General features: G+C 48.8%; 1 protein-coding gene across 1 annotated transcript in view; it reads right to left on the bottom strand.

The window, feature by feature from the left end:
- Nucleotides 1-805: 805 nt before the first annotated feature.
- CRAT (carnitine O-acetyltransferase) overlaps nt 806-25,267 on the bottom strand; it is a 412,536-nt gene continuing 388,074 nt past the window's right edge. The window contains exons 13-14 of the mRNA XM_085614011.1: nt 22,410-22,547; nt 806-2,727 (exon numbers count right to left, since the gene is read on the bottom strand). Of these exons, the coding sequence (XP_085470137.1) occupies nt 2,512-2,727; nt 22,410-22,547 (354 nt within the window). The 3' untranslated portion in view covers nt 806-2,511. The remainder of the gene's footprint in view (nt 2,728-22,409; nt 22,548-25,267) is intronic.

Here is a 25,267-nt window from a genome sequence, read left to right as displayed (position 1 = left end):
AGAAAGGGCCAGGTCCAACAAGTGAATATATGCACGCGCGCACACACACACACACACACACACACACACACACACACACACACACACGCACACACACACACACACACACTTACACACATACACACCCCTACTGTGACAAACAAAATCAAGATATTTTTTTTTGCTGCTGTAAGGCCGGAGCTTGCTTGCTCTTGTGTTTCCTCTGAGGTTGCTGATCATTATTTATTTATGATGTAAAGTTCTAGTTTCATGTTAAGTGTGGTGTCATTCTATTGGGTGGTGTTTGTTGTATCAGAGAGCAACATTTCCAATGGGCATATAGTGAAAACGCAAAATCTGTAAAGTGTCAAGCTCAGTCTCTACATTCTTACACTGTGGCCCTACTTGGGCCTGAGAATGTGAACTAGGTAACAAAGTGGACAATTAATCCTGGGTCAATATTTGGTTAGGATGTGTCATATAAAGCAATCAGCTCACAGTATAAGGGAAATGCCTACAAGATTATTCTTGAATACATCTGACACTATCATTACTCAAAACAATGTTTGGTGGCTCGAGTCTTTTCTGGTGAGGTGTGATTGTTTGGGAAACATGCTCCACATGTGGTAGGACTGTATGGTGGCCTACACCTTTTGGAGAGAAGTACTGCACCTAATGAGAAAAATAACAAATGTGGCAATTGTCCCAAATCCACTGTCCGCCCTGATGAGTAAAATTAGCAGGTCAAAATATCTGAAAGCAGTGAAGCAAGTCACCCTAATAGCAGAGCACAGACCAAGCCAAATTGTAAGATCCCACACACTGCTAGGCCACAATGTCTTTATTGACATCAAATGCCTGTTGAGAAATCATTAAACGTGAAGTACAGAATGTAGACAAAGGCAGAACAGCCATTCGGTCAAGATTTCTGTGCAGATTCCAGTCTGTTGTCCTTCATGGAAAGCTGAGCATCTGGGCCAGATCTAGAGGAGGCATCAGAACTGGTCACTTCTGCCACAATGCAAAGGAGGTATTAGGTCAGGAGCTGTACCTGGCTGTAGCAATAAGGCCAGGTGCAGGAGTCCATCAACAAGACTGGATGCACTACTGGATATACAATATTAAAAACAACTGAACACATCTCACACAAAAATATATAGATTACCTGCCATCAAAGGCACAATCTTCATGTCAGTCACCGGGGTCAGTCCAAGAAGGTACAGAAACTGTTTGGCCAAAATGGGAGCGGGGGTTCACGCTATGAGAGTAGATCCATTAACACTGCAACCTTCTCCACCTGGACATTCTAGCGTAAAAAGAAATCCAGCTCTTGCCATGGGTATGGCCTCATATCTAGATCAAGTAAAACAGAAACAAGTCTAGCTGTGCAGGTCTGCGCTCACAACACTACCATGCAGAAACCATGGACACTTCACTTGAGCCAGTGAGAGGGCGGGACTAGGGTGTAAATCACCAGCTACTGCAAGGACTGCATGACATACTCTACTCCCACTTAAAACTGGCCCTTGCAGTATAAAAGAATGGGGTTCGGTGTTCTACCAGAATCACAGTTGAAGAACAGAGCACCCTGCAGTGACAAACCATCCTAGGTCACGGACTTGAGCAGGAGAAACCTGGGCTCCTCCAATAGGACACTGGGAGGGTTTAGTACCATGGAAGCTGGACAATTGCATTGAGGGTTTCCGCTGAAACACCATGCAGAACAGATTTCTGCAAAAGAAGCACTGCACGGTTTCTCGAGAAGGCGGGTCCATCAATATCAGCAGTGACACCAGGACAATTATTCCTACAGGATGATAAGCTCGAAGACAGCGTTCTGTAGGTAGGATACGTGATCGAGCATGACAACGAATTGTAGTTTATGGTGAATTTCTGGTCTTCGGTATAAGTTTTGTCAACTCTCAGAGTTCAACACTTGCTCTTCTAGAATGTACGAGGTCTATGTTTTAGCATTTTGAGCCATGTGACCAGTATAGGTCAGGATATAAGAGGAGGTTTAAGCCGCCTTACAAGGTGTTCCTCAAAGTGCTGGGCTACAATGGCAAGTGAGCTCTGGCACCAGGTTGCCTACTCCGGCCCTGTCAGGAGTCTGCTGTCCACACTCGGGAACACACATGGAAATGGGAAGGACCACTATGCTACAGATGGGACAGAACTAGTGAAATTGCATGAGGTTTGTGGTTGTCACATTTCCAGGTATTACTATAACCTTTCCATTGCTAAAATGTTCTGAAGAACCCCACACGCACAAGGAAGAAAGAACAGTCACATGTAAAGCCGACACCTGGTATTGACCAGCTGAAGGACTGAGATTACTCTCCCTAGTGTGTCACCTTTAATAGCCACATTGAGGACCAGACTGCAAGAAACATTAGACTTTGTAGAAAGATGGCGACAACAATCCTATTGCTCGGAGGAGCAGACACAGGGTCCCCCTGCTCCTGGCACTAGGAGATTTTTTGGGTGTTCTTCGCAGAATGACCTCTCCATTTTGCAGAGCTGTAAATATCCTTACAGCTTGGATTTCGGGGTGCTCTGCAAAAGGTGCTGCATGTCCAGCAGTGCCAGCTCCAGGTAGTGCGCCAGCCGGGCAGCGTTGGTCTCAGCACAGCTGTTGAATGCCGACACAGAGAAGTTGATGTGACCTTCCATGGGGTTGTAGCAGACACCATAGCCATCGGGCACTACCGGACCAAAGCACATCACACAGTCTGTTTTGGCTGGCACCTGTGAGGGAAACATATCCTCTTTAGAATCGTTCCTGATTGAACAAAGAGTCTAGGTTTGCAGCAGCTGTTAGTACACTTATTAGGCCAGGTCTGGATGCCCAGGAGTACCATCTCCCTGTCTCCAGGTTACCATGTGTATGTTTGAAGCACCCTGAGGTTACCAAGCCTTTGTCCAAATAATTCGATTTTACCACACAAGTCTATTGAGTACCAAAGGCCACCATATCAGTGTCAACAGCACCTTGGGTTACCATTTTCCCCTCCCACCCTACACAGGACACCTGGTCTATGCCCTGAACACATCAATGTATCAGGTCTGTGTCCTACACACCCTGAGCTAACCATGTACACAGAATACCAAGGTTACCTTGTCTGTGCCTGGAGCACCTACAGAATTCCATGTCTGTGTCTGGAGCACCTAGAGGACTCGATATCTCTGTCTTGAGCACTTTGACGGCTCCATGTCTGTGTTTGGGGCACCTAGATGATGCCATGCTCGTGTCTGGAGCACCAAGAGGATTCCAAGTCTGTGTCTGGACCACCTTGAGGATGATTCCATGTCTGTGTCTGGAACACCTAGAGCTTACCATGGCCATAGACTACCGAGGTTATGTTGTCTGTGATTGGAGCACCTCGAGGACTCCATGTATGTGCCTAGAGCACCCTGAGGATTCCAAGTCTGTGTCTGGACCACACTGAGGATGATTACATGTCTGGAACACCTAGATGATTACATATCTAAGCTTACCTGTCGATAATACAGAGGTTACCTTATCTGTGTCTGGTGCACCAATAGGGTTCTGTGTCTTGAGAACCTTGAGCATTCAATGCCTGAGTCTGGAGAACCAAGAGGACTCCATGTCAGTGTCTGGAGCACCCAGAGGATTCAATGTCCACAGGCTCCCAAGGTTACTTTGTCTGTGTCTGGAGAACCCTCGGGATTCAATGCTTGAGTCTGGAGCACCGAGTGGACTCCATGTCAGTGTCTGGAGCACCCAGAGGATTCAATGTCTGTGTCTGGCGCACCGAGAGGACTACCTTGTTAGGTAGGTCGCTCCCCCTCCGCACAGCACCACACAGCACCGCCTGTGCGTCCTTTCCCTGCCCCAGCTGCTGAGGAATGTTGAGGCCCTCCTCCACCCGCAGGCTACCACCTGCGCCTCATCCCTGGTGGCCAGTGGTAGGCCTTAGGTCTGTTCTATTGTTCATTGCACTGCCCGTATCGTTTTATCTTTTGCGGTCTGTCTTCCCCCTGTGCCTGTATTTTCTCCTGTACCCTTCTTTCCTTCTGTTCCCATCGTCACCCCCGTGATTCTGTGCCCGTTTTTCCTTCTGTGACCCCCGTGATCTGTGCCCGTTTTTCCTTCTGTGCCCCCGTGATCTGTGCCCGTTTTTCCTTCTGTGACCCCCGTGATCTGTGCCCGGTTTTCCTTCTGTGACCCCGTGATTCTGTGCACTTGCTTTCCGTGCCGTTCACCGCTCCCATTCATGCCGCTGCGTCCCCGCCCCCCTGACTGCCCATTCGCTGCCCCTACCTCCCGCCTCCCAGCTGCTCCTCCCTCCCACCTCCCCATATATGGTGGCCACTGCGCGGTGAGGAGAGCGACCCTTGACCTGGTTAGATACGTCGCTCACCCTCCGCACAGCACTGCCTGTGCGTCCTGTCCTTGCCCCAGCTGCCGTGGCAAGTTGAGTCCCTCCTCCACCCGCAGGCTACCACCTGCGCCTCATCCCTGGTGGCCAGTGGTAGGCCTTAGGTCTGTTCTATTGTTCATTGTACTGTCGCATCGTTTTTTCTTATGCTGTCTGTGACTGCTGTTGTCTGTCTTCCGCCTGTGCCTGTATTTCCTCCTGTACCTTTCTTTTCTTCTGTTCCCATCGTCACCCCCGTGATTCTGTGCCCGTTTTTCCTTCTGTGCCCCCCGGATTCTGTGACCCCCATGATCTGTGTCCGTTTTTACTTCTGTGCCCCCGTGATCTGTGCCAGTTTTTCCTTCTGTGCCCCCCGTGATTCTGTGCCCGTTTTTCCTTCTGTGACCCCCCGTGATCTGTGCCCGTTTTTCCTTCTGTGCCCCCCGTGCTCGGTCCCCGGTTTTCCTTCTGTGCCCCCGTGATTCTGTGCCCTTGCCTTCCGTGCCGTTCACCGCTCCAGTTCCCACCGCTGCGTCCCCTGAGGCCCTGCCGCCCTGACTGCCCATTCGCTGCTCCTCCCTCCCACCTCCCCATATATGGTGAGTGCACCATATATGGCCTAAGGCAGGCCAGTCTGCGCCCAGCGCCAGGACCCCTGGCCCCCGCGCCCACCACTGCTACGACTCCAGCACCCTCCACGCACTCAACGCCGAACGATCACGCACCTGCTGCCTGGCTGCCCCGAAGCGCACCCAAGGACCCTTCTCCTGCCGGAACTGCAGCTTCACCAGCATCCGGCCCGCCAACCCACCAACCCACCAACCAAAGAACCCAACCACCTCAGATGCATCCTTCTCAACACCCGCTCCACACGCAAACCCGCCGTGGAACTCTGGGACCTACTGGACTCCAACACCCCAGACGTCGCCTTCCTGACGGAGACCTGGCTGAACCCCTCCTCGGCACCCGACATCGTCATAAACATCCCAGAAGGCTATAAGATCACCTGCAGGGACCGCACCAATGGAGTAGGAGGAGGAATCGCCATCGTCCACAGGAACACTCTCAAAGTCTCAACCAACACTGACGACACCCTCAGCACCGCCGAACACCTGCACTTCCAGATCCACACCGATCCCAACACCACCCTCAGAGGAACCCTCATCTACAGACCTCCCCTGACCATGAGCACAGTTCAGCAACTCCATCACCGACCTAGACAGCACACACGCCCTCGCCTCCATGGACTGCATCCTCCTCCGGGACCTGAACTTCCACCTCGAGAACAACGACACAAACTCCTCCACCCTGATCGACAACCTCGGACTCAGACAACTAGTCACTAGACCCACCCACTCCACTGGCCACACGCTTGACCCCATCTTCTCCGCAAGCTCCCACGTCTCCTTCAACCACACCACCGAGCTCCACTGGACCGATAACCGCTGCATCCACTTCACCTTCCGGAAACCCACCACGCACCACCGCACCCAACAGATGCCTCGCCGCTGCTGGAGCAAAGTCACCGAAGACCAGCTTTCCACCACCCTCGCCCAGAGCCCACCCGCAGATCTGACCGACCGCGACACCGCCGCTCGCAACCTCAAACAGTGGATCAACAACTGCACCAACACCCTCGCCCCGCTCAAGAAGCCCTCCAACACCCACACTAGCAAGAAAGCCAGCTGGTTCACCGAAGACCTCCAGGCCTCCAAGCGAACCTGCCGAAAACTCAAAAAAAACTGGATCCGTGAACGAACACCGGAAAGCTACACAGCCCACAAGAACGCCACTCACAGACACCACCACCTCATCAGATCTGCCAAAATGACCTCCTTCAAAGACCGCCTAGACAACAGTAAAGTCCGTCCCAGTCCGGGTTCCGCAGCAACCACAGAACCGAAACTGCCCTCATCACCGTCACCTATGACATCAGGACCCTGCTAGACAATGGAGAAACCGCGGCCCTCATCCTCCTGGACCTGTCAGCCGCCTTCGACACGGTCTGCCACCGCACACTACGAACACACCTCTACGACGCCAGAATCCAAGAGAAGGCCCTGTACTGGACCTCCTCCTTCCTCTCAGGCAGAACACGGAGCGTTCGCCCCCCCCCCCCTTCCACTCCAAAGGCACCAAGATAATCTGCGGCGTACCCCAAGGCTCATCCCTCAGCCCAACGTCTACATAGCACCACTCGCCCACATCGCACGACGGCACGACTTATACATCATCTCCTATGCCGACGACACCCAGCTGATCCGCTCCCTCACTAAGGACCACCAAAACCAACCTCCACGAAGGAATGAAGGCCGTCACCGACTGGATGAGGAACAGCTGACTGAAGCTGAACTCAGACAAGACGGAGGTCCTCATCCTCGGATCCACTCCCTCGGCCTGGGACGACTCCTGGTGGCCGACTGCATTAGGAACACCCCCAACACCCATCGACCATGCACGCAACCTAGGGGTCATCCTCGACTCTACCCTCTCCATGACGAAGCAGGTCAACGCCGTCTCCTCCTCCTGCTTCAACACCCTCCGCATGCTTTGCAGGATCTTCAAGTGGATCCCCACCAAAACAAGGCCCTCGTCAGCAGTAGACTGGACTACGGAAATGCACTCTACGCAGGAGCCCCGGCCATACTCCTGAAATGGCTTCAACGCATCCAGAACGCCTCTGCACGCCTGATCCTCGACATCCCTCGCCACAGCCACATAACAAACCCACCTGAGAGACGTGCACTGGCTCCCTGTCAACAAGAGGATAACCTTCAAACTCCTCACCCACGCATACAAGGCACTCCATAACACCGAACCAACATACCTCAACAGCCGACTCAACCTCTACACCCCCACCCGAAAGCTCCGCAGACCGCGCCCTCGCCACCGTCCCCCGCATCCGAAGAGTGACCGCCGGCGGCAGATCATTCTCCCACCTTGCCGCCAAGACATGGTACACCCTCCCCATCCGCCTACAGCAGACCGAAGACCTTCTCAAGACTTCTCAAGACCTGGCTCTTCGAACAGTAGCAGCTTCCCTCCCCCAGCGCCTTGAGACCCTCGCGAGTATGTAGTGCACTTTACAAATGCCATGATTGATTGATTGATTGAATCCTCTGGGTTCTCCAGACACAATGTCCGTGTTTGGCGCACCCTGAGGATTCCAAGTCTGTGTCTGGAGCACCCAGAGCTTACTATGTCCACAGACTACCAAGGTTACCTGGTCTCAAATCAAATCAGGTGTTTGTTAAGTGCGACCACTCACCTGTAAGGGTCTCAAGGCGCGGGAGGGGAGGGGTTCGTAGGTTCCAGTCCATCAAGGAGGGGGTCTGTCGAAGAGCCAGTCTGGAGCACCTTGAGGACCCCAATCTCTGCGTAGGAGAACCTAGAGGATTCCATGACTGTGTCTGGAGCACATTGACGAATCCATGTCTGTGCCTGGAGCACCCTGAGGATTAAGTCTGTGTCTGGAGCACTTTGAGGATTCCATGTCTGTCTGGAGCACCTAGATGATTCCATGTATGTTTCTGGAGCACCCTAAGCTTACCTGTTGACAATACCAAGCTTACCTTATTTTTGTCTGGTGCACCTATAGGGTTCCATGTCTGTGTCTGGAGAACCCAGAGGATTCAATGCCCGAGTCTGGAGCACCAAGTAGACTTCATGTCTCTGTATGGACCACCTTGAGGATTCCATGTCTGCATCAGGTGCACCAATAGGATATCATGGTTGTGTTTTGAGCTCCCTGGGCTCACCATGTCCATAGAATACCAAGGCTGCCTTTTCTGTATCTGGAGTACCCTGAGGGTCCCAGGTCTGTGTCTGGTGCACCTAGAGAACTCTGTGTGTGTGTGTGTATGTGGAGCACCCTTGGGCTTACCTGTTGACAATACCGAGGTTGTCTTACCTGTATCTATAGGGTTCCATGTCAGTGTCTGGAGAACCTTGAGGATTCCCCATCTGTGTCTGGAGCGCCTGGAGGAATCCCTGGCTGTGTCTGGAGCACTTTGAGGATTCCATGTCTGCTTCTGGAGACCATAGAGAATTCCATGAGGGTGTCTGGAGGACCGAGAGGACTTCATGTCTGGAGGACCTAGCAGAGCTTACCCTTTCCACAGACTACCAAGGTTACCTGGTCTGTGTCTGAAGCACCTTGACGACTTCCTGGTTGTGTCTAAAGCACCTTGAGGGCTTCATATCTGTCAGATGTACCCAGAGGATTCTGTGTTTCTGGAGCACCTATAGGGTTCCATGTCTGTGTCCGGAGCACCTTGAGGATTCTGCGTCTGGAGCACCTAGAGGACTCCACGTCTGTGTGTGAGGCACCTGGAGGATTCCCTGTCAGTATCTGGAGCAGTTTGAGGATACCATGCCTGCGTCTGGAGCACAGAGAGGAATACAGGTCTGTGTCTGGTGCACCAAGGATTCCTGGTCTGTGTCTTGAGCACCTAGAGGACTCCATGTCTGTGTCTAGAGCACCTTGAGGACTCCATGTCTGTGTCTGGTGCACCTAGAGCATTCCATGTCTGTGTCTTGAGCACCTAGAGGACTCCATATATGTGTCTTGAGCACCTACAGGACTCCATGTCTGTGTCTGGTGTACCTTGAGGATTCCATATCCGTGTCTGGAGCACTTTGACGACTCTATGCCTGGAGCACCTAGAGAATTCCATGTCTGCGTCTGGAGCACTAAGAGGACTCCATGTGTGCGTCTGGGGCACCTAGAGGATTCCATGTCTGTATTTGGAGCACCTAGAAGGCACCCTGTCTGTGTCTGGAACACTTTAAGGACTACAAGTATGTCTCTGGGGAACCTAGAGGATTCCACAAGGCATCTGGAGCACCTAGAGGATTCCGTTTTTGTGTCTGGAGCACCTTCAGCTTCCATGTCCTCAGACTACCAAGGTTACCTTGTCTGTGTTTGGAACACCAAGGTTACCATGTCTGTGTCTGGAGCATGTTGAGGACTCCATGTTTGTTTGGAGCACCTAAAGGATTCCAGGTCTGGAGTGCCTAGATGATTCCATATCTGTGTCTGGGGGACATCGAGGATTCAATATCTGTACTGGAGCACCTAGTTCATTCTATGTCTCTGTTTGGAGTACCCTAAGGATACCTGTTAACAGAATATCGAGGTTACTGTATCTGAAGCACCTATGGGCTCCATGTCTGTGTCTCTAGCACCTTGAGGACTACATGTCTGTGTCTGGAGCACCCTGAGCTTCCCATGTTCACAGAATACCAAGGCTACCTTGTCTGAGCACCTAGACAATTCCATGCCTGTGCCAGGAGCACCTTCAGGTTTCCATGTCTGGGTCTGGAGCATCTAGAGGATTCCATGTCTGTGCCAAGAGCACCTAGAGGATTCCATGTTTGCATCTGGAGCACCGAGAGGACTCCATGTCCAAGTCTGGTGCACCTAGAGGATTCCATGTCTGTGCCTAGAGCACCTAGAGGATTCCATGTTTGTATTTGGAGCCTCCTGAGTTTACCATGTGCACAGACTACCAATTTTACCTTGTCTGTATCTGGAGAACCCTGAGGACTACATGTTTGTGTCTGGAGCACTTCGAGGACTCGGTGTCTGTAGCACCTTGAAGTCTCCATGTGTGTGTCTGGAGCACCCTGAGTGTAACATGTCCACAGAATACCAAGGCTATCTTGTTTGTGTCTGACCACCTAGATGATTCCATGCCTGTGTCTGGAGCACCTTCAGGATTCCATGGCTGTGACTGGAGCATCTGGAGGATTTAAATGGCTGTGTCTGGAGCAAATAGAGCATTCCATGACTGTGTCTGGAGCACCTAGAAGATGTAATGTCTGCAGCTAAAGCACCTGGGCATTCCAGGTCTGTGACTCATGCACATAGAGGATTTCCTCTCTGGGTCTTATGCACAGAAAGGATTCCATGTCCGTGTCAGGAGCACATAGAGGAATCCATGTACGTGTCTGGAGAATCTGGAGGACTCAATGCCTGTGTCTGGAGCACCTAGGGGATTCCATGTTGTGTCTAGAGCATATAGATGATTCGATGTCTATGCCTAGAGCACCTAGAGGATTCCATGTTGTGTCTAGAGCATATAGAGGATTCCATGTTGTGTCTAGAGCATATAGAGGATTCCATGTTGTGTCTAGAGCATATAGAGGATTCCATGTTGTGTCTAGAGCATATAGAGGATTCCATGTTGTGTCTAGAGCACCTAGAGGATTCCATGTTGTGTCTAGAGCATATAGAGGATTCCATGTTGTGTCTAGAGCACCTAGAGGATTCCATGTTGTGTCTAGAGCATATAGAGGATTCCATGTTGTGTCTAGAGCACCTAGTGGATTCCATATCTGTGTCTAGAGCACCTAGTGGATTCCATATCTGTGTATGGAGCACCCTGAGGATTCCATGTCTGTGTCTGCAGCACCTAGGGGACTCCCTTTCTGTGTCTGAAGCACTTTGAGGACTCCATGTATGTGTCCGGTTCACAGAGAGGATTCCATGTCGGTGTCTGCTTCACAGAGAGGACTCCATGTCTGTGGATTAATGTGGAGAGGTGCACCATCAGATTGTTTTTTTCCAATGTTATAGACTGACACAATTCCTTTGTGTTTAGATGTCCTATATTTTAATGACATCATAAAATAGGCTCCAGCCAACGCGTTTCATTCAACAGAGATTGAACTTCACCAGGGCTTTTATATTATGTGGACAGTTAATGATTCAATGTTGGGATGTGGTAGTGTGGCAATTAAAAGTGCAATGTGAAATGCAATGATGTCACAGTGTTCCTTATGTGGGAAACAGTATCAATCAGTGCGCTTTAGATGTATCATGCTAGGGCTCCCTGATAAGGGCCCGGCGTTCGTACCATGGACGAGTACGATGGGCGTCTAACTTCAGAACCGGATTCACAAAGGACATTAAAATAAAGGAAATCTAAACACAAAGGAATTTTGTTAGTCTAGATCATTGGAAAAAGACAGTCTAGTGGTGCACCTTCCACATTCACCCATTTTCTGATTGCTTCACAGTTTGCACACAACAACGGCAGGTGCAGGAGTTGTATGTGCACACGTTTTTTAGACCATCTAACAAAGTATTAGAAAAGGAACACAGCAGTGAGGTGCAGCTTTCTTGGTCCGCCGTTGGTCTGTCTTGTTGAGAACTCCATGTCTCTATCTGGAGAACCAAGAGGACTCCATGCCTGTGTCTGGAGCACCTAGAAGATTTAATATCTGCGGCTGGAGCACCTGGAGTACTCCAGGTCTGTGTCTGATGCACCTAGAGGATTCCATGTTGTGTCTGGAGCACGCAGAGCTTTCCATGTCTTTGCCTGGAGCACCTAGAAGATTCCATGCCTGTGTCTGGAGCACCTAGAAGATATAATATCTGAGGCTGGAGCACCTGGAGCATTCCAGGTCTGTGTCTGATGCACCTAGAGGATTCCATGTTGTGTCTGGAGCACATAGAGGTTTTCATGTCTGTGTCTAGTGCACAGATAGGATTCCATGTCTGCAGCACTAGGATTCCATGTCTGTGTCTGAAGTACCAAGAGGATTCCATGTCTGTTTCTGGAGCAGCTAGAGGATTCCATGTCTGTGTATGGAGCACCTTGAGGATTCCATGTCTGCGTCTGCAGAACCTAGAGGACTCCCTTTCTGTGTCTGGAGCACTTTGAGGACTTCACCTATGTATCTGGAGCACTTTGAGGACTCCATGTCTGTGTCTGGAGCACCTTGAGGATTTCATGTCTGTGTCTGGAGCACCTTGAGGATTCCATGTTGTGTCCGTAGCACATAGTGGATTCCATGTCTGTGCTTCGAGCACCTAATGGATTCCATGTCTGTGTCTGGCGCACCCTGAGGATTTCGTGTCTGTGTCTGTAGCACCGAGAGGACTCCATGTCTATGTGTGAGGCACCTGTAGGATTTGCTGTCTGTGTCTAGAGCACTTTGAGGACTCTGTGTCTGTGGAACTTATAGAACTCCATGCTTGTGTCTGGAGCACCAAGAAGACTCCACGGCTGTGCCTGGGGCACCCAGAGTATTCTGTGTCTGGAGCACCTAATGGGTTACCGGTCTGTGTTGAGAACACCTTGAGGATTCTGGATCTGGAGCGCCTAGAGGACCCCACGTCTGTGTTTAGTGCACCTATAGGATTCCATCTCTGTGCCTGGAGCACCTTCAGAATCACATGTCTGTGTATGGAGCATCTAGAGGATTCCATGTCTGTGTCTGGAGCACAAAGGATTCCATGTTTGTATATGGAGCACCCTAAAATTAAATTGTCCACAGACTACCAAGGTTACCTTGTCTGTGTCTGAAGGAACCTGAGGACTCCATGTCTGTGTCTCGAGAACCCAGAGGACTATATGTCTGTAGCACCTTGAGGACCCCATGTCTGCGTCTACAGCACCTAGAGGTCTCCCTTTCTGTGTCTAGAGCACTTTGAGGACTCAATGTATGTGTCTGATGCACCAAGAGGACTCCATGTCTGTGTCTGGAGCACCAACATTATTCCAGGTCTCTTTCTGGTGCACCTAGAGAATTCCATGTTATGCTGGAGCACAGATAGGATTCCAAGTCTGTGTCAGCAGCACCTAAAGGATTCCATGTTTATGCTTGGAGCACCAAGAGGATTCCATGTATATGTCTGGTGCACCTTGAAGATACAATGTTGTATCTGTAGCACACAGAGGATTCCATTTCTGTGCTTCGAGCACCTAGAGGATTCTATGTTATGTTATGTTATGTTATTAAAGCTTGTAGAGCGCACAGTTACCCTAGGGTGTCCTGGCGCTAAGCACGGAATACCTGCGGGGAAGAGATCTAAAACTGGGAGAAGAACCATGTCTTAAGGTGTCTCCTAAAAGAGGTGAGGTCGGAGACACTGCTCAGAGCGAAGGGCAGATCATTCCAGGCTTTAGAGGCACCATAAACAAAGCTTCTAACCCCCCCCCCCCAGTTTGTCCTCTTAAAAGAGGGGGTTTAGAGCCTGTAGACCTTAGATTTCTGCTTGGAATATACCATGAGAACTTTGTTTTAAGAAACCCAGGACCCATTCCATTCACCGCCTTGAACACATAGCGCCTTGAAGCGAGATCTCAGATGTATTGGAAGCCAATGTAATTCTTTAAATTTGTTCTTAACTGAGATAAATCTGGATGTCCCCGTCAGCAGTCTAGCTGCTGCATTCTGTGCAACCTGCAGCCTATTCTGATGTTGTTTTTGAATATTCAGAAATAGACTGTTACAATAGTCAAGACGCGACATAATAAGTGCTGTCACTACCGTTCGCAAACTCGCTTCAGTCAAAAAGAACCTAATTTTTCTAATAATTCTGAGCACCATGAAGCATGCGGAGGTAACCGTGCTTACATGGTCCCCATGGTAAGTTTGTTATCTACCACTACCTAGGTTTTTAGCTTTTCTGCCTGGTGTGGGGCAGAGACCCAAATTATCAGGCCACCAGTCTGGTGTCCACATTAAAGGATTGTTACCAAAACTCAGAACTTCAGTTTTGGCTGAATTGAGTTTTAAACAATTGGCTGACATCCATGTTGAGATGGATCCCATGCAGTCATGGAAGCGTGCACCTGCTTCCTTCTCTGCTCCCTCCATCACCAAGAGCACAATTTGTGTATCATCGGCGTAGGAGGTAAGCTGGAACCCATAAGATCTGATAATGCCTGCCAGGGGTGCCACATAGATATTAAAAAGTGTAGGTCTAAGGGCTGAGCCCTGTGGCACCCCACATGGCAAGGAAAATGGTTCAGATACATTACCATCCAGATCCACTGTTTGTGATCTGTCTGTCAAAAATGAGTTCAACAGCTGCCAAGCCGAACCACATATCCCTACTTCCGACAAACGGTTCAGTAGAACCTTGTGGTGAACCGTATCAAAGGCCACGGACAGGTCAAGGAGGATCAACATTGCGTTCCCTCCCCTGTCCATGGCCTCTCTGATTTGCTCAGTCGATTTTAGTAATGCCAGCTCAGTGCTATGTAGGGCTCTAAACCCATATTGTGAAGGATCTAAAGAGTTGTTAAGATGGTGGAGAAAGTCACTGAGTTGACTATTCATTGCTTTATCCAGCACTTTGGCTGGCAGAGGAAGTCTAGAAATAGGTCGGTAGTTGTTTGGGTCGGTCAGATCCAAAGACTGTTTCTTCAGAAGAGGCAGAACCGAGGCTTTTTTCCAAAGTTTTGGAAAAATCCCAGATAAGAGAACATCATTAAGCAGAGGAGTTAGTGCCGTAAAAATAGTATCAGCAATTTGTTTAATGATCCACGCTGGACAAGGATCATTCGGTGCGCCAGATTTAATGCCATTCAGCAGTTTCAATGTATCACCTTTCTCCAAAGGAGCAACATGATCCAAGGTTATGTCTAAGGGACTGAAGCTTTCCAATTTATTTACATTCAGACCGGTCTGATTTTTGTTAACTAGTCCCGAAAGAGAAGAAAATATCGTCTCTATTTTAGATTTTAAAAATTCAGCAATTTTATTGCAGAAATCAAGGTCAGCGTGATTTTTAGGCATATTAGGCTTAGATAGCTTAATAACCGTTTTAAAAAGTTCATTAGAATTAGATTGAGCCTTGGTTATTTGAGACAAAAAATATTCTTTTTTGGCTGCCATTAGAGCTTGTTTATATTTAGAAATGGTAATTTTAAACTCCTTTTTGTCAGACTCTGCGTAGTTTTGCGCCATTTTCTTTCAGCATATTTACAAATCAATTTCTTGGCCTTAAGTTCTCCTGAATACCAAGGTGCAGTAGGGGTAATCCGTTTAGGGGTCCATTTTTTAGGGGGCACTAGCTGTTCGCAAGCATTGGTAAGCCATCTATTATAAAGAATCGTTGCTTCTTCAATGTCCTGTGAAGGAACATACTTAGACTTAGTAAGTGACCTTTCCAAACTATTAGTGTCCCATATACCCCAGGCTCTAGTGATAACTTCCTTAATCTGCTTGGAGCCTGAGCAGTGGGCAGACGAGCTCTTTAGCTCAAACTTAATCACAGAGTGATCTGACCACGTAATTGGAAGAACTGTAAAATTGACAAGATCCTTATTATTAGAGTGTATGCCATCTAAAGTATGGCCCTTCACATGTGTGGGACGGGTTACCAGTTGTTCCAGGCCTCCAATGGCCATAATATGTTCTAATTTTGAGGTATCCACGTCGCTGAGTTTTTCCAAGTGGAAATTAAAATCTCCCAGCATTGTGAAGGACTGTAGACACAGTCCTTCTTCTAGCAGCAGACTCAATGAGTCTAAGAAACCACTTTTCGAGCCCGGTGGGCGGTAAAGTAGAATGGAGGCAACAAAAGGAGATGACTGGGCTGTTCCTTGAGGAAGGAAGGAGGAAAGGATCACTAGGGAAACAGGGTTAGTGCTCAATGGAACGGTAAAGTAGAATGCCTTTACAATGATTGTGAGAAACAGAATATATATTAAAGGTAAGAGCTTCGCACGACTGATTAGAGGCGGGAGCAAAGTTTGGGGTAAGTGACTCATTGATAGAAAAAAGGGGGGGGGCTCGCGGTGATCTGTTCTCGGTCAAGCGTGTAACAATGAAGGCCAGGTGGAACAGCTTTGACCAGATCCGGGCCTGATGAGCCATCTAACCATATCTCCGTAATCAGTGCCAATTTAACATTGTGTTCTTCTAATAGAAGAGCACATTCCATAGAATGTTTCACCAGGGATCTGGCATTAAATAACATACATTTCAGCGAATCTTCGTTTCTGCCACCTATTTTATTGCCCAGTGTACTTCTCAGGCCAACAATTGGTCAAATAAAAACAGTGTCGGAAGAGACAAGTGACAACTGGTACACAAAGGACCCAATCTAATGTCATGATAATTATCTGGTGACATTCTAGGACACTGTACAGACTTGTCAGCCTAATTAATCATATGTAGTTCCCTACTAGTGTACTGAATTCTTCTGATCGTGTAACGAGCAGGGGGACAGGCCCTGCGCCCGGCCAGAGCGCGGACGGGCGCAGACGGGCTTGCTTTGGGCGCGTCAGCATGTTGAATAAATAGGTTTGGGAAGAACACTAGACCGCTAACCTAGCTGAAGTAGTGTCCCCCCCCCCAGGCTTAAGATCAAGTGCAGAGTGCTTATCAGTGCCACAGATCGCCTCACAATGTCTGTGTCTGGAGCTCCTTGAGGATTCTGTGTCTGTGCTTGGAGCACCAAGAGGACTCCATGTCTATGTGTGAGGCACCTGGAGGATTCCCTGTATGTGTCTGGAGCACTTTGAGAACTCCATGTCTGTGTCTGGGAAACTTAGAGAACTCCATGCTCGTGTCTGGAGCACCAAGAAGACTCCATGTCTGTGTCTGGTGCACCCAGAGGATTATGTGTCTGGGGCACCTAGAGGATTCCATGTCTGTGTCTGGAGCACCTAGAGGATTTCATGTCTGTGTCTGGAGCAACGAGAGGACTCCATGTCCGTGTCTGGAGCATCTAGAGGATTTCATGTCTGTGTCTGGAGCAACGAGAGGACTCCATGTCTGTGTCTGGAGCACCTAGAGGATTCCATGTTTGTATATGGAGCACCCTGAGCCTACAATGTCCACAGACTACCAAGGTTACCATGCCTATGCTTTGAGGAACCCGAGGACTCCATGTCTGTGTCTCGAGAACCCCGAGGACTACATGTCTGTGTCTCGAGAACCCCGAGGACTACATGTCTGTAGCACCTTGAGGACCCCAGGTCTGTGTCTGGAGCACCCTGGCCTTACCATGTGCACAGAATATCAAGGCTATCTTGTCTGAGCACCTAGACGAGTCCATGCCTGTGTTAGGAGCACTTTCAGGATTTCATGTCTGCGTCTGCAGCATCCGGAGGACTTAAATGCCTGTGTCTGGAGCACCAAGAGGACTCCATGCTTGTGTATGGAGCGCCTAGAGGACTACGTGTCTGTGTCTAGTGCACCTATAAGATTCCATGTCTGTGTCTGGAGCGCCTTCAGGATCTCATGTTTGCGTCTGGAGCATCCAGAGGATTTAATGTCTGCGTCTGGAGCACCTAGAGCATTCCATGACCGTGTCTGGAGCACCTAGAAGATGCAATGTCTGAGGCTGAAGCACCTGGGCATTCCAGGTCTGTGTCTGATGCACCTAGAGGATTCCATATTGCGTCTGGAGCACATAGTGGATTTCATGTCTGTGTCTTATGCACAGATTGGATTCCATGTCCGTGTCTAGAGCACCTAGAGGATTCCATGACTGTCTAGAGCACCTAAAGGATTCTATGACTGTATCTAGAGGATTCCAAGTCTGTGTCTACAACACCTAGAAGATTCCATGTCTGTCTCTTGAGGACATACAGAATTGTATGTCTGTGTCTGGAGTACCTGTCTGTGTCTGGTGCACCTACAGGATTCCATGTCTGTATATAGTGCCCTCTGAACTCAACTATGCGTGTGTCTGGCAGACCCAAACTTACAATGTGTCTCTGAAGGCCAATATAAACATCGCAAGATGTTTATGTGTATCCTGAGGATCACCGTTCTGTGGGTTATGCACCCTGGGGTTACCACGCTTGCTTCCAGAGTACCCACAAGGGTTCATGCCTATGTCGTAAGCATACATAGGTCTAGGGACAGACGAGTGAGGTTGGGAGAAGGAGGTGGTTACCATGCATGTGCTCTAAATACCAAGAATATCACATATATGCCATCTGCAGCCTGAGGTTACCATGTCTGTATGAGGTACGCCTCAGGTTTAACCTGCCTGTGTCATGGGCACCCTGAGTTTATCAAGTTTGTATCATAAGCACCTGAAGTTACTGCATCAGTGACCCCTTACGATACCCACCTGCACCTCAGACAGACCAAAATACATGTCCTGAGCAGGTCCTTCTTGCCACCCATGCTCTTTCAAGGATGCTATGCCTGCTCCCTGAACAACCAGAGGTTACAATAGCTACCTCCTGGCAACCACAAGATCACGATAGGTGGGTCTTAAGCACTTGCGAGTCCGAGGTTTCTGCCCTGAGCACCCTGAGGTTAGGAAATCTGTATCCTAAGCACCAGAAAGAACTAGTTACTTACCTGTACACTATGGTTCTCCAGTATTATCTTTCATAGATTCACATGCTTGTATCTTCCCCGTCGTCATGGTGGGAGTCTCACGGTAACAGAATGACCACAGCAGTATAAGAAAACTGCATAGCAAAATCCCATAGGGAATCATCTTATTTGGTAACCAAATCTCATCATTATGTGGTCCAAAACTCAGCCAATCGGCTGCTAGCCCTGCCCTCACACTCCCCAGCAGAGCCTTCCTGCCTCAGATTTCCAGCCCCGAGTGCGAGACTAGAATACTCTTAGAGACAATGAGGTTCTGCCTGAGAAATGGGGAGGTGGGCGGGCCGCATGTGAATCTATGAAAGATAATACTGGAGAACCATAGTGTACAGGTAAGTAACTAGTTCTTTCTCCAGTATTGAATCTTTCATAGATTCACATGCTTGTATCAGAATAGTAAGCAGTACTTATCCCAAACTGCATTTCCAGGCTAGAACCCCCCAATAAACGTGGGCTCTGCTCTTTTGGGTAGAATGTTAACATACATTGCAGTATTTGAAAATTTGTGTAACCATACATATATCTGTACATATACATTGCTATAATCCATGATAAATACCTTAATGAAATAGGTGCCGTAGAACTGCTTGTCCCACTGCTGCATCCTTTTTCCACGCTGCGTCCAGACAATAATGTCTAGTAAAGGTGTGCGCATTCTTCCATGTCGCAGCTCTACAAATGTCTGGCAATGGCACTCCCGCAAATAGGGCCGTAGAAGTTGCCATCTTCCTCGTTGAGTGTGCACGTACTTTGGATTGCAAAGGCCTTCCAGCTTTGGTATGACACAAGGATATTGCTGACGATATCCATCTCGAGATACTGGCTCTGGAAAGTGCCACCCCTTTCCTGGGGCCGGCAAAGGCTACGAAAAGCTGGTTTGTTTTTCTGAATGCTTTGGTCTTGTCGATATAGAATTTGAGACATCGCTTGATGTCTAAAGAGTGCAATGCTCTTTCCGCCGCCGTTGACGGGTCCTTACAAAATGTAGGCAAAACTATTGGCTCATTTAGGTGAAAGCTGGAGGGGACTTTAGGAATAAATTTGGGATTCGTCCTGAGAATCACTCTGTCCTGCCTGAATTGTAGGAATGGTTCTGCGATTGAGAAGGCCTGAATCTCGCTGACTCTTCTTGCCGATGTAAGTGCTAACAATAACGCCGTCTTCCATGAGACAAACTGCAACTCCGCCTTATGGATGGGTTCAAAGGGCGGTTTCATCAACTGCGTAAGAACTGTATTCAGTTGCCAAGGAACAATCGGTGTTCGAACAGGAGGGAACATTCTGAAGAGCCCTCTGAGGAATTCCTTAACGACTCTTTGGGACCAAAGAGAAGGACGGCCAGGATCTCTGGTGTATCTTGAAATTGCGGCCAGATGTACCTTTATGGACATATGAGAAAGTCCGGATTTGGCCAATGTCAACAGGTATGGAAGAATCTGGGCAGACGAGACCCGAAATGGGTGCAAATTGTTAGCTGCGCACCAGTGACAGAACCTTTTCCATTTCGCCGTATATGTTTTGTTTGTGGATACTGCCCGGGATCGCGACAGAATGTCTTTGCAGTCCTGAGGGATCTTTAAGAGGTGGAATTCATGCTCGTGAGGTTCCATGCTGACAAGCTGAGCGATTTCAGATTTGGATGCAGTATCTGGCCATTGTGCATAGTTATCAGATCCTGTGTTAACGGGAACTGTATCCTTGGTGTCATTGACAGCCTGAGAAGTTCGGAGAACCATGCTGGTCTCGGCCATGCTGGTGCAATCAGAATCAGATGACACGGTTCTGACTTCATTTTCCTTAAGACTCTCAATATCAGAGGAAATGGGGGAAACGCATATGCAAACATTCCTGTCCAGCATATCTGTAGCGCATTGCCCCACGATCCCTTCTGCGGAAACCTGCTTGCAAAGTTCTTGCATTTTGAATTGCGGCGGTCCGCGAATAAGTCTAGCCTTGGCGTGCCCCATACTTTGAATACTTTGGAAAGGTGCTTCTGATGTATTTCCCACTCGTGGGAGATTTCGGGAGATCTGCTCAAAATATCTGCCCTTATGTTGTCCACTCCTGCAATATGTTGCACTTGCAGTGATACGTTGTGAGCTAGAAGCCATTTCCAAATGGCCTGTGCTTCTTGTGACAGAAGTTTCGACTTTGTGCCCCCTTGTTTTAGCAGGTAAAACATAGAAGTTGAGCTGTCCGTCTTCACCAGAACCGTAAATCCGCGAATTCTGGGAAGGAAAGCTTTGAGTCCCAAAAACACGGCCCTCAGCTCTAGCAAGTTGATGTGGAGCTGCGTTTCGTACTTTGACCAGTGACCCTGAATCTCGAGCTCCTGGAGATGCGCTCCCCACCCTTGGAGAGAAGCATCCGTCATCATTACGAAACTGCAGGTTTGAATTTCGAAGGTCAGTCCTTCCTCCAAATGATCCCTGATTTTCCACCATGACAGGGCGTCTCTGATCCGAGGGGTGATTATTATGCAATCGTCGAAGGATCCCTGCGACTGGAGCCATTGCTCGTCCAGCAGTTCTTGTATAGGTCTCATGCGGAACCTGCAATTTGGGAGTAGGGGGATACAAGAGGACATCATTCCCATCAATGACTTGTAAACCCTCACTGAAACGGACTTTTTTCTTTGCAATTGTGTTGACAACCGTATGATCTTTTGAATGCGCTCCTCTGATGGGTAAGCTTTGGCCTCCTCCGTGCAGATTAGAGCACCCAGAAATTGAATGGACTGCGCTGGTCTGAGATGTGATTTCTCTAAGTTGACTCTGAGACCCAGCTGATCGAAAAGCTCCATGCAAACGTGAAGGGAGCGAAGGGTATCTCCGAACGAACTTCCCTTGATAAGCCAATCGTCCAGATAAGGGAAGATCTGATGACCTTGGAGACGCAGGTGGGCCGCAATTGGCGCCATACATTTTGTAAAGGTTCTCGGTGCCGACTTTAGCCCGAAAGGTAAGACCGTGAACTGGTAATGGCGCTCCGCCACCATGAAGCGTAGAAATTTTCTGTGTCTTATGTGGATTGGGACGTGAAAATAAGCATCTAAGAGGTCCAGGGACGCCAAATAATCTCCTCTGCCAATTAGGAGAAGAATTTCATGCAGGGATAACATCCGGAATGATTTCTTTTGAATAAATTTGTTGAGACCTCTGAGGTCCATTATCTGCCTCCATTTTGATGTCTGTTTCCTGACTCTTTATGCGAAGTTGGGAAGGACTATAAGCCACCCCTGAAGTGTCCTCATGCAAGCAATATAAACAGTCCTTATGTGGGTCCTCAGAGAATAATCTAGGCTTTCCACAGGATCTGCAGGGCCTGAAAAGCCTCTTCTTAGAGCTTTCAGCCATATTGTAGTAGTAAAGATGAAGCACAATACCTTAAACCAGCAAGTAGAAGGTAATTAGAAGAACCAGGGGTCAAAAGTTCACACTGGAACAGAAAAACTGAGCAAGGCTCAGGGAGACTCCTCTTCACACGAAGGCGGTTGGAAATCTGAGGCAGGAAGGCTCTGCTGGGGAGTGTGAGGGCAGGGCTAGCAGCCGATTGGCTGAGTTTTGGACCACATAATGATGAGATTTGGTTACCAAATAAGATGATTCCCTATGAGATTTTGCTATGCAGTTTTCTTATACTGCTGTGGTCATTCTGTTACGGTGAGACTCCCACCATGACGACGGGGAAGATACAAGCATGTGAATCTATGAAAGATTCAATACTGGAGAATATACCATCTGTGTGTCAGGGGAACAGTGAGGGTACCGTGCCAGTGGAACCCTGAGGTTACCGCTGCTGTGACATGAACCTCACCTACTCAGGCGGATGTCAGAGTAACCCAGAGTCTACAACAGCTGTTTTCTGCAGTCATTGTCATTGTGCCGAGGTGTCAGTGACCTCTAGCCAGAGCGCCTCAGGGTGTCTGAAGTCAGCAGCCCTCACCTGGCTGGTCGACAGGTTGAAATGAAGAGCGACGGCGAAGGATGTGTCCATAAAGACTTCCGGCATGCTGACCAGGTCTTCAATCGCCTGTAGTTTTAAGCCCAGCAGGTGGCGGTCTATAGCTTGTCCACGAATAGCCTAAGGAGATGGAAACAGAAAAACAGGCTAAATTAAGCAATGGAGAATAAGGGCGAAGGAGGCAGAAATGTAAAGACAGCCAAAAGAACCATAGAAATGGAGAATACTACCTGCAGAACCCCTATAAAGGAGAGCAAGAGACAATAGGAAAATAAGGAGGAAAAGAGAAGCAAAGAGAGAAGACCACCTTCTAAAATCAGCCGAGTTAGGTTTGTCCCAGCTCCTCAACCCACAAGCCCTGTAACTCCACCCTACAGTGCCCACGTCAGATTCTCAGCAAGTTCAACATATCAGGACTGAAACGCAGTTTAACAAAGCAGATCTCTGATGTTCCTGCTCGCTTTTTACCTCTCCTGGATGCATAAGATAACAGAATGAACAACCTACAGCAAAAGCCAGGTTCGGAAATCAGACAGAACATAAAATATCAACCTCCAACACAATAAAGGAATCTGTAAAGTGTAGGAAAGTGCCTCTTTTAGACATGGGCGCCCCCTCTTTTTGCCCACTGGTACTGCTGCTTTTGATTCAGTGTGCACTGGGTCTCTGCTAACCAGTCCCCATTTCGAGTGCCCAATCCCTACAAACTACACACGTTAATTGTGACCTAATTGGCAAGGACTTTAGCACCCTCATAAGACCCTGGTAAATGGTACCCAGGACATGGCTACTAAAGAGGATCCCTATGGGCTGCAGCATGTATGCCACCCAGAGGGACCCACACTCAAACTGCATGCAGCCTACCATTGCAGAATGCGTGAAAAGGTGCGCACCATTTTGAAAACACAACACTCCCCACTTCCAGTAGGCAATGCCCATGTACACTGCATTTTCTAGATGTAAGTCGCCCCAACAGCAGGCCTTTGGAGCCCTAGGACAGGGTGCATTTTGTTACATGTAAAGGCACATATGCATGTGCTAGTATGCCCCTGTGATGTTTAGTTCCATTTCTAGTCATTGCAAGTGTTCAGGAAGCCATTTTGAGGACATGTAATGAACACTGGTCATTACGAGTTACCCAGCTACATGCTACATACTGGCTTCACTGTGAATAATGGTGTTTGGTATCGAACACTTCATCTCAATAAATCTATACTGATGCTAGTATCAGATTTATTGGGGCCTCCACTTAGAAGGCATGTTAAAGGTGCTCCCCGTAGCCCTACTAGTCCCTTAGTGTTTTGGCAGAATGGTATCTTCCAGTCTGCAACCACAGACAGATTTCTAGGCCCCTGTGAGGGAGCACCCACACTCCAAGAGAACAGGAATAATGCCTGCTTGGCAGAATGTGTTCTCACCTCCTCCAGCAGGATGGCTAGCAATTTGGCATATCAAGGCCAGAGGCTTCAAAGCCTCTGCCTCCTTTGACATGCCACCCCAGCTTCCCCCAGACCTGGGGAGCACCAGAGAAGGCGGGAAATTAGTTATTCAGGCGGTGTGTTCTACCCACAGGCCAGTCACACCTCCAAGGTGGACTACCTGAAGTGAAGTCAGAGAAGGGTTTACCATCTTGTTTCTGGTGAAAATAGAGCCTTCTGGCTCAGGTTTATGCCCACTCCTCACAGGAAGTGGACATATAGGGGGTGCAGTTGCCCTATTGGTAGGTAACCCATTGGCTATCACCTCGTACTCCCCTAAATGGAGTATTTAGGGGTCACTTGACACCAGGCCCACAGATTCGACTTCCTGGGAACTGAAGGACAAAGAAGAGATGACACCGCGACAACGTAGGACCTGCATAGAACAAGGCACCAAACCCTGCCTTGCTGCTTGCTCCTTATCAGCTGCAAAGACCCGACTCGTCCTGCGGCTGTGCATCCTCCCAAACACTTCGGGACTGTCCAGCACTTCGACAACCAGCTATCATCTCCCTTGCAGCATTGACAAGAAAGTCTGTCTAACTTGCAGGATGTTCAGCAAGTACAATTTTTCTACCTGAATATAAGTTGTAGGAAAGTAGGATCTCCGTTCATGGTTACCCCCACTTTTTGCTTGGTGTCAGTATGTTTTTGACAAGTCTGACTGGCATCCTGCTAATCAGGACCCCGGTTACTGTGCTTTCTCCCTAAATTGACCATGGTAAGTACTTTTGTACATCCACAATTGGCTACTGGTGTTCCCTTGTTAAGTTCCTTGTATATGGTAATAAGGTACCTAGGGCATAAGTACACCAGTGGTCACCCATGGGCTGCAGCATGTAATGTGCCACCCGTGGGAGTCTACTTAAACTGTGACTAAAGACCTGCCATTGCAGACTGTGTGAGTTGGTGCTTGCACCTCTTACAACAGATATGTTTCCTTATATCTGGGGTACTACACTTAAAACCTAGAAGTCACCCCAATGGCAGGCTCTTCAGTCCTGAGGGCAGGGTGCTTGGTTATAAGTGTGAGGATGTACCTGCATGAGCAGGGCACCCCTACAAACCCTGGAGTTGATTCTCCAGGCTTTGTAAGTGCGGTCATTCATTTTAATACATATAGTGAACATCAGTCATTACGAGATGTCTAACTATATATTGGCTACAGCGAACCTGGTAATGTTTTGTATCAAACATGTTGGAATCCTACCCCAACACCGATTCCAGTGTTGGAAGTATGATCCCACGTACTGGGGGGCTCCCTTGGGGGACCCCCCCCTGTGCTACTGGTAACAGCCTTTCAGGTTCTGACAGCAAGCTAGTGCTGAGGCCGACCACAGACACGATTCTGCACTCCAGCTG

The sequence above is a fragment of the Triturus cristatus genome, chromosome 1_2 (assembly GCF_964204655.1).
Source record: "Triturus cristatus chromosome 1_2, aTriCri1.1, whole genome shotgun sequence".
Classification (NCBI taxonomy): domain Eukaryota; kingdom Metazoa; phylum Chordata; class Amphibia; order Caudata; family Salamandridae; genus Triturus; species Triturus cristatus.
The sequence above is the reverse complement of the archived record's forward strand: the minus strand, read 5'-3'. Positions and strand labels throughout refer to the sequence as shown.